General features: G+C 51.0%; 1 protein-coding gene across 3 annotated transcripts in view; it reads left to right on the top strand.

The window, feature by feature from the left end:
• The window catches only part of LOC115174111 (syntaxin-12), a 15,722-nt gene extending 9,370 nt beyond the window's left edge, over positions 1 to 6,352 (top strand). For all 3 annotated transcript variants that reach the window (XM_029732796.1, XM_029732797.1, XM_029732798.1), the window contains 3 exons: positions 655 to 727; positions 1,082 to 1,164; positions 5,518 to 6,352. In XM_029732796.1, coding sequence (XP_029588656.1) covers positions 655 to 727; positions 1,082 to 1,164; positions 5,518 to 5,610 — 249 coding nt within the window. In that variant the 3' untranslated portion in view covers positions 5,611 to 6,352. The remainder of the gene's footprint in view (positions 1 to 654; positions 728 to 1,081; positions 1,165 to 5,517) is intronic.
• Positions 6,353 to 9,519: the final 3,167 nt, after the last annotated feature.

Raw genomic sequence — 9,519 nt, 5'->3', positions numbered from 1 at the left:
GTTATTTCAGCGTTACCTTTCTCATTGAGTTATGTTGTTATTTCAGCGTTACCTTTCTCATTGAGTTATGTTGTTATTTCAGCGTTACCTTTCTCATTGAGTTGTGTTGTTATTTCAGCGTTACCTTTCTCATTGAGTTGTGTTGTTATTTCAGCGTTACCTTTCTCATTGAGTTATGTTGTTATTTCAGCGTTACCTTTCTCATTGAGTTATGTTGTTATTTCAGCGTTACCTTTCTCATTGAGTTATGTTGTTATTTCAGCGTTACCTTTCTCATTGAGTTATGTTGTTATTTCAGCGTACCTTTCTCATTGAGTTGTGTTGTTATTTCAGCGTTACCTTTCTCATTGAGTTGTGTTGTTATTTCAGCGTTACCTTTCTCATTGAGTTGTGTTGTTATTTCAGCGTTACCTTTCTCATTGAGTTATGTTGTTATTTCAGCGTTACCTTTTCGTTGAGTTATGTTGTTATTTCAGCGTTACCTTTTTGTTGAGTTATGTTGTTATTTCAGCGTTACCTTTCTCATTGAGTTGTGTTGTTATTTCAGCGTTACCTTTCTCATTGAGTTGTGTTGTTATTTCAGCGTTACCTTTCTCATTGAGTTGTGTTGTTATTTCAGCGTTACCTTTCTCATTGAGTTATGTGTTATTTCAGTCGGACATCTTGGATGTGAACCAGATCTTCAGGGATCTAGCCGTGATGATCCATGATCAGGGAGAGATGATTGGTGAGTCCCATCACTGTTGTAGTACTGAAGTACAGAACCCCAGTCTGTTACTTCCTTCATAAAAAACCCACCACTCTAAAACATGATTTGAACTCTCTTTATGATTAGATTTCCCTCGACTCACATGCTTCCAGGTACACAGCTGACCCAACAACACGTGTTATTGGAACAACTCTGCTGATTTGTCTTGTTTGAAATGAAAATGCATCGACACTGTGTGTGAATGAGTAGGTGTTGTAAAACTTTTGACCGGTAGTGTGTTTTTAATGATAAGCTCACCCACCATAAGGCAGTGACAAGCTGAGCCAGGTTGTCTGACCCTTCTCTCTCTGTGTGTGTGTGTTTACATGACAGACAGCATAGAGGCCAACGTGGAGAGTGCCGAGGTCCACGTAGACCGAGGGACAGAACAGCTTCAGAGAGCCGCCTACTTCCAGGTAAGAGGAAATATCACTGCTGTAGAGTAAGACTCTACTCCCGAGTGGTGCAGCGGTCGAAGGCACTGCATCTCAGTGCTTGAGGTGTCACTACAGACCCTGGTTTGATTCCAGTCTGTATCGCCACCGGCCGTGATTGGGAGTCCCATAGGGCGGCGCACAGTTGTCCCAGTGTCGTCCGGGTTTGGCCACGATAGGCCGTCATTGTAAATAAGAATTTGTTCATAACTGACTTGCCTGGTTCAATATATTTTTTAAATAAACAAGTAAGACGCTGCTAGCTAGCGATGGCTGCCGATTTTAAAATGAAGAACCCCATTCATTTTCAGTAGGATTGTCTTGTGCCGAACTGAGCCAGGTGAGAGCGAGGGAGGGGAAACTGAGCCAGGTGAGAGCCGGGGGGGGGGGGGGAACTGAGCCAGGTGAGAGCCAGGGGGGGGGGGAACTGAGCCAGGTGAGAGCCAGGGGGGGGGAACTGAGCCAGGTGAGAGCGAAGGAGGGGGAACTGAGCCAGGTGAGGGCGAGGGAGGGCCAACTGAGCCAGATGAGAGCGAGGGAGGGGGAACTGAGCCAGGTGAGAGCGAGGGAGGGGGAACTGAGCCAGGTGAGAGCGAGGGAGGGGGAACTGAGCCAGGTGAGAGCGAGGGAGGGGGAACTGAGCCAGGTGAGAGCGAGGGAGGGGGAACTGAGCCAGGTGAGAGCGAGGGAGGGGGAACTGAGCCAGGTGAGAGCGAGGGAGGGGGAACTGAGCCAGGTGAGAGCGAGGGAGGGGGAACTGAGCCAGGTGAGAGCGAGGGAGGGGGAACTGAGCCAGGTGAGAGCGAGGGAGGGGGAACTGAGCCAGGTGAGAGCGAGGGAGGGGAACTGAGCCAGGTGAGATCGAGGGAGGGGGAACTGAGCCAGGTGAGGGCGAGGGAGGGCCAACTGAGCCAGGTGAGAGCGAGGGAGGGGGAACTGAGCCAGGTGAGAGCGAGGGAGGGGGAACTGAGCCAGGTGAGAGCGAGGGAGGGGGAACTGAGCCAGGTGAGAGCGAGGGAGGGGGAACTGAGCCAGGTGAGAGCGAGGGAGGGGGAACTGAGCCAGGTGAGAGCGAGGGAGGGGGAACTGAGCCAGGTGAGAGCGAGGGAGGGGGAACTGAGCCAGGTGAGAGCGAGGGAGGGGAACTGAGCCAGGTGAGAGCGAGGGAGGGGGAACTGAGCCAGGTGAGAGCGAGGGAGGGGGAACTGAGCCAGGTGAGAGCGAGGGAGAGGGAACTGAGCGAGGGAGAGGGAACTGAGCCAGGTGAGAGCGAGGGAGGGAGAACTGAGCGAGGGAGAGGCCCAGGGAGTGAGAACTAGGCAAGAGAGAGAGGGAACTGAGCCAGGTGAGAGCGAGGGAGGGGGAACTGAGCCAGGTGAGAGCGAGGGAGGGGGAACTGAGCCAGGTGAGAGCGAGGGAGGGGGAACTGAGCCAGGTGGGAGCGAGGGAGGGGGAACTGAGCCAGGTGGGAGCGAGGGAGGGGGAACTGAGCCAGGTGGGAGCGAGGGAGGGGGAACTGAGCCAGGTGGGAGCGAGGGAGGGGGAACTGAGCCAGGTGGGAGCGAGGGAGGGGGAACTGAGCCAGGTGGGAGCGAGGGAGGGGGAACTGAGCCAGGTGAGAGCGAGGGAGGGGGAACTGAGCCAGGTGAGAGCGAACTGAGCCAGGTGAGAGCGAGGGAGGGGGAACTGAGCCAGGTGAGAGCGAGGGAGGGAACCTGAGCCAGGTGAGAGCGAGGGAGGGGGAACTGAGCCAGGTGGGAGCGAGGGAGGGGGAACTGAGCCAGGTGGGAGCGAGGGAGGGGGAACTGAGCCAGGTGAGAGCGAGGGAGGGGGAACTGAGCCAGGTGAGAGCGAGGGAGGGGGAACTGAGCCAGGTGAGAGCGAGGGAGGGGGAACTGAGCCAGGTGAGAGCGAGGGAGGGGGAACTGAGCCAGGTGAGAGCGAGGGAGGGGGAACTGAGCCAGGTGAGAGCGAGGGAGGGGGAACTGAGCCAGGTGAGAGCCAGGGAGGGGGAACTGAGCCAGGTGAGAGCCAGGGAGGGGGAACTGAGCCAGGTGAGAGCCAAGGAGGGGGAACTGAGCCAGGTGAGAGCCAAGGAGGGGGAACTGAGCCAGGTGAGAGCCAGGGAGGGGGAACTGAGCCAGGTGAGAGCCAGGGAGGGGGAACTGAGCCAAGTGAGAGCCAGGGAGGGGGAACTGAGCGAGGGAGAGGGAACTGAGCGAGGTGAGAGCGAGGGAGGGGGAACTGAGCGAGGGAGAGGGCCAGGGAGTGAGAACTAAGCAAGAGAGAGAGGGAACTGAGCCAGGTGAGAGCGAGGGAGGGGGAACAGAGCCAGGTGAAAGCGAGGGAGGGGGAACTGAGCCAGGTGAGAGCGAGGGAGGGGGAACTGAGCCAGGTGAGAGCGAGGGAGGGGGAACTGAGCCAGGTGAGAGCGAGGGAGGGGGAACTGAGCCAGGTGAGAGCGAGGGAGGGGGAACTGAGCCAGGTGAGAGCGAGGGAGGGGGAACTGAGCCAGGTGAGAGCGAGGGAGGGGGAACTGAGCCAGGTGGGAGCGAGGGAGGGGGAACTGAGCCAGGTGGGAGCGAGGGAGGGGGAACTGAGCAAGGTGGGAGCGAGGGAGGGGGAACTGAGCCAGGTGGGAGCGAGGGAGGGGGAACTGAGCCAGGTGGGAGCGAGGGAGGGGGAACTGAGCCAGGTGGGAGCGAGGGAGGGGGAACTGAGCCAGGTGAGAGCGAGGGAGGGGGAACTGAGCCAGGTGAGAGCGAACTGAGCCAGGTGAGAGCGAGGGAGGGGGGAACTGAGCCAGGTGAGAGCGAGGGAGGGATACTGAGCCAGGTGAGAGCGAGGGAGGGGGAACTGAGCCAGGTGGGAGCGAGGGAGGGGGAACTGAGCCAGGTGGGAGCGAGGGAGGGGGAACTGAGCAAGGTGAAAGCGAGGGAGGGGGAACTGAGCCAGGTGAGAGCGAGGGAGGGGGAACTGAGCCAGGTGAGAGCGAGGGAGGGGTAACTGAGCCAGGTGAGAGCGAGGGAGGGGTAACTGAGCCAGGTGAGAGCGAGGGAGGGGGAACTGAGCCAGGTGAGAGCGAGGGAGGGGGAACTGAGCCAGGTGAGAGCCAGGGAGGGGGAACTGAGCCAGGTGAGAGCCAGGGAGGGGGAACTGAGCCAGGTGAGAGCCAAGGAGGGGGAACTGAGCCAGGTGAGAGCCAGGGAGGGGGAACTGAGCCAGGTGAGAGCCAGGGAGGGGGAACTGAGCCAAGTGAGAGCCAGGGAGGGGGAACTGAGCGAGGGAGAGGGAACTGAGCGAGGTGAGAGCGAGGGAGGGGGAACTGAGCGAGGGAGAGGGCCAGGGAGTGAGAACTAAGCAAGAGAGAGAGGGAACTGAGCCAGGTGAGAGCGAGGGAGGGGGAACAGAGCCAGGTGAAAGCGAGGGAGGGGGAACTGAGCCAGGTGAGAGCGAGGGAGGGGGAACTGAGCCAGGTGAGAGCGAGGGAGGGGGAACTGAGCCAGGTGAGAGCGAGGGAGGGGGAACTGAGCCAGGTGAGAGCGAGGGAGGGGGAACTGAGCCAGGTGAGAGCGAGGGAGGGGGAACTGAGCCAGGTGAGAGCGAGGGAGGGGGAACTGAGCCAGGTGAGAGCGAGGGAGGGGGAACTGAGCCAGGTGAGAGCGAGGGAGGGGGAACTGAGCCAGGTGAGAGCGAGGGAGGGGGAACTGAGCCAGGTGAGAGCGAGGGAGGGAGAACTGAGCCAGGTGAGAGCGAGGGAGGGGGAACTGAGCCAGGTGAGATCGAGGGAGGGGGAACTGAGCCAGGTGAGGGCGAGGGAGGGCCAACTGAGCCAGGTGAGAGCGAGGGAGGGGGAACTGAGCCAGGTGAGAGCGAGGGAGGGGGAACTGAGCCAGGTGAGAGCGAGGGAGGGGGAACTGAGCCAGGTGAGAGCGAGGGAGGGGGAACTGAGCCAGGTGAGAGCCAGGGAGTGGGAACTGAGCGAGGGAGAGGGAACTGAGCCAGGTGAGAGCGAGGGAGGGAAACTGAGCCAGGTGAGAGCGAGGGAGGGGGAACAAAGTGTGAACCGAATTTACATTTAAGTTGGGGAATGCTGAACATTCTGTTAAATCATGGAGCGATTGACCAATTTAGGCTCACTGTAGCTTTCAGACTACTGGATTGGCTGTTGATCCCTTTGCCCTCCGAACAGCCTCAATTCATCAAGGCATGGACTCTGCAAGGTGTATCAACTGAGCAGTATAATAGTCTGGTAGCAACAGTTTTGTTTCCATGCTGTTTCTGCATCTCAACTGTCACCAACCTACCATCCCTCTGCTCTGTCTCTCCCCTCAGCAAAAGTCCCGTAAGAAGATGTGCATCTTGGCCGTGGTCCTGTCCATAGTACTGACCATACTGGGCATCATCATCTGGCAAGCCACCCAATGAGAAGAGAGACCGCACCCAACCTTCCTCTTTCACTTGTTTGTTTTAACCCCCAACCTGAAACACCCCGGGTGGATCCCTGGAGTGGTTTGAGAAAGGGATTCCCGGCTAGCTCACTGTTGGCAGGGGTCAGGGGTCAGGGGACATGGCATCAGGGGCAAAGGGTTGGGTCTGGGATGTAACCTTACCTGTTACCTGACCCCCCCCCCCCCCCCCCCCCGCCGCCTTCAGCTAACCTCTGAGACAACGAGCAGTAGTATTTCTATTCAAATGAAGGAGAGTATTGGAGTAAGATTGGAGCGTGACTTTAATAAAAGAGACACTTATCTGTTTGTGATATTACTGCACTAACACGAACATTCATTGTATTTACAAAAGCAGAATAATTGTTATTATTGTAGGGGTGTCAATGATTTTTGTAACCTGTACATTTCTGGCACCTTTTTGGTGTGTAAACAGTTTAGTGTCACACTCCGTTGAAGGTATAGGAGAGGTTTTCCCCCAACACACATTAAACCTGGTCCTCGACTAAAATACCCTTTTCCATGGAGATTCTCCATTGAGCTTGTTTTTTTTGTTGTTGTCCAGGACTAGCTTTAATCTGTGTTGAGGAAACCACACCACAGTTCTTATATTGCTTAGGTGAGATGACGTTCTGATGGAAACGTTGTTTTATCCAACTGTATACATGATGACAAACTATGGTTGTAATAAATACATTTAATAACACTGTTGCATGAGCAAACCAGTTGCCCGAATGTTTATATTTTTTTAGTGTAGGACTAGGTATAATCTTTGTCAGGGCAACAAGCCCTTTGTCAGGGCAACAAGCCCTTTGTCAGGGCAACAAGCCCTTTGTCAGGGCAACAAGCCCTTGCAGTAGTACTATGTAATGCAACTTTTTATTCTTTATGGTTCCTCCCTGCTTTAAGAACATGTTGGAGGAACAGGGATTTTATAGGGGTGAGGAACAGGGACATTATAGTGGTGAGGAACAGGGACATTATAGTGGTGAGGAACAGGGACTTTATAGTGGTGAGGAACAGGGACCTTATAGGGGTGAGGAACAGGGACTTTATAGTGGTGAGGAACAGGGACATTATAGGGGTGAGGAACAGGGACTTTATAGTGGTGAAGAACAGGGACTTTATAGTGGTGAGGAACAGGGACATTATAGTGGTGAAGAACAGGGACATTATAGGGGTGAGGACCAGGGACTTTATAGTGGTGAGGAACAGGGACTTTATAGTGGTGAGGAACAGGGACATTATAGGGGTGAGGAACAGGGACTTTATAGTGGTGAGGAACAGGGACTTTATAGTGGTGAGGAACAGGAACATTATAGTGGTGAAGAACAGGGACTTTATAGTGGTGAGGAACAGGGACATTATAGTGGTGAGGAACAGGGACTTTATAGTGGTGAAGAACAGGGACATTATAGTGGTGAGGAACAGGGACATTATAGGGGTGAGGAACAGGGACTTTATAGGGGTGAGGAACAGGGACTTTATAGTGGTGAGGAACAGGGACATTATAGTGGTGAGGAACAGGGACATTATAGTGGTGAGGGCTGGATATAATCATAGTTGTATATGTGCTGTTAAACTGTATTTATCACTGATATTCTCATTATGATGCAACTCTGTGTGTGTGTGTGTGTGTGTGTGTGTGTGTGTGTGTGTGTGTGTGTGTATACAGTTGAAGTCGGAAGTTTACATACACCTTAGCCAAATACATTTAAACTCAGTTTTTCACAATTCCTGACATTTAATCCCAGTAAAAAATCCCTGTTTTAGGTCAGTTAGGATCACCACTTTATTTTAAGAATGTGAAGTGTCAGAATAATAGATTTATTTCAGCTTTTTATTTCTTTCATCACATTCTCAGTGGGTCAGAAGTTTACATACACTCAATTAGTATTTGATAGCATTGCCTTTAAATTGTTTAACTTGGGTCAAACGTTTTGGGTAGCCTTCCACAAGCTTTCCACAACACGTTGGGTGAATTTTGGCACATTCCTCCTGACAGAGCTGGTGTAACTGAGTCAGGTTTGTAGGCCTCCTTGCTCGCACATGCTTTTCAGTTCTGTCCACAAATTTTCTATAGGATTGCGGTCAGGGCTTTGTGATGGCCACTCCAATACCTTTACTTTGTTGTCCTTAAGCCATTTTGCCACAACTTTGGAAGTATGCTTGGGGTCATAGTCCATTTAGAAGACCCATTTGCGACCAAGCTTTAACTTTCTGACTGATGTCTTGAGATGTTCCTTCAATATATCCACATAATTTTCTTTCCTCATGATGCCATCTATTTTGTGAAGTGCACCAGTCCCTTCTGCAGCAAAGCACCCCCACAACATGATGCTGCCACCCCCGTGCTTCATGGTTGGGATGGTGTTCTTCGGCTTGCAAGCCTCCCCCTTTTTCCTCCAAACATAACGATGGTCATTATGGCCAAACAGTTCTATTTTTGTTTCATCAGACCAGAGGAAATTTCTCCAAAAAGTACGATCTTTGTCCCCATGTGCAGTTGCAAACCGTAGTCTGGCTTTTTTATGGCTGTTTTGGAGCAGTGGCTTCTTCCTTGCCGAGTGGCCTTTCAGGTTATGTCGATATAGACTTGTTTTACTGTGGATGTAGATACTTTTGTACCTGTTTCCTCCAGCATCCTCACAAGGGCCTTTGCTGTTGTTCTGGGATTGATTTGCACTTTTCGCACCAAAGTACGTTCATCTCTAGGAGACAGAACGTGTCTCCTTCCTGAGCGGTATGACGGCTGCGTGGTCCCATGGTGTTTATACTTGCGTACTATTGTTTGTACAGATGAACGTGGTACCTTCAGGTGTTTGTAAATTGCTCCCAAGGATGAACCAGACTTGTGGAGGTCTACAATTTTTTTTCTGAGATCTTGGCTGATTTCTTTTGATTTTTCCATGATGTCATGCAAAGAGGGACTGAGTTTGAAGGTAGACCTTGAAATACATCCACAGGTACACCTCCAATTGACTCAAATTATGTCAATTAGCCTATCAGAAGCTTCTAAAGCCATGACATTTTCTGGAATTTTCCAAGCCGTTTAAAGGCACAGTCAATTTAGTGTATGTAAACTTCTAACCCACTGGAATTGTGATACAGTGAATTATAAGTGAAATAATCTGTAAACAATTGTTGTAAAAATTACTTGTGTCATGCACAAAGTAGATGTCCTAACCGACTTGCCAGAACTATAGTTTGTTAACAAGACATTTGTGGTTGAAAAACAAGTTTTAATGACTCCAACCTAAGTGTATGTAAACTTCCGACTTCAACTGTGTGTATATATAATATATATATATATATATATATATATATATATATATATATATATATATATATATATATATATATAATAATATATATATATATATTACAAAATCGTGGACTATAAATCATTCTGAATGTTTTCCAGGTAAAAAAATAAAAATCTGTTAAATGCAGTTTTAAAGCTTCCTGTTTTTTTTAATTGATTTCTTTAACTTTTTTTTTTACTGGGGATGAAAGATTAACACAAACATTTCAGTGTGTGTGTGTGTGTGTGTGTGTCACCTTTGGTTTGTTTTGTACGGTGAAGGTAATATACAAAACACACTGTCCTGTAGGAGGTGGGATATGGTAGAATATGGTGGCCAGCAGGTGTCAGCGCAGCTCTGAATACAGGCTGAGGGTAAAGACAATGTTCAAGGAAGAGCTGCAAACTGCTGATTTCAACCATCTGGTTCAGATGCACTGCATCTACGTAGATTCACACTGAATGGCAATAAGAATGGAGTAGAGTTTGATTATTTCATTACCAATGAAACAAGTTGAAATTTATGCTGTGGATTATAGCTTGCGCGTGGATGCACATGCACATTTAGTTGACAAGTAGGTAAGA

This window comes from Salmo trutta, chromosome 34 (genome assembly GCF_901001165.1).
Source record: "Salmo trutta chromosome 34, fSalTru1.1, whole genome shotgun sequence".
NCBI lineage: Eukaryota > Metazoa > Chordata > Actinopteri > Salmoniformes > Salmonidae > Salmo > Salmo trutta.
The sequence above is the reverse complement of the archived record's forward strand: the minus strand, read 5'-3'. Positions and strand labels throughout refer to the sequence as shown.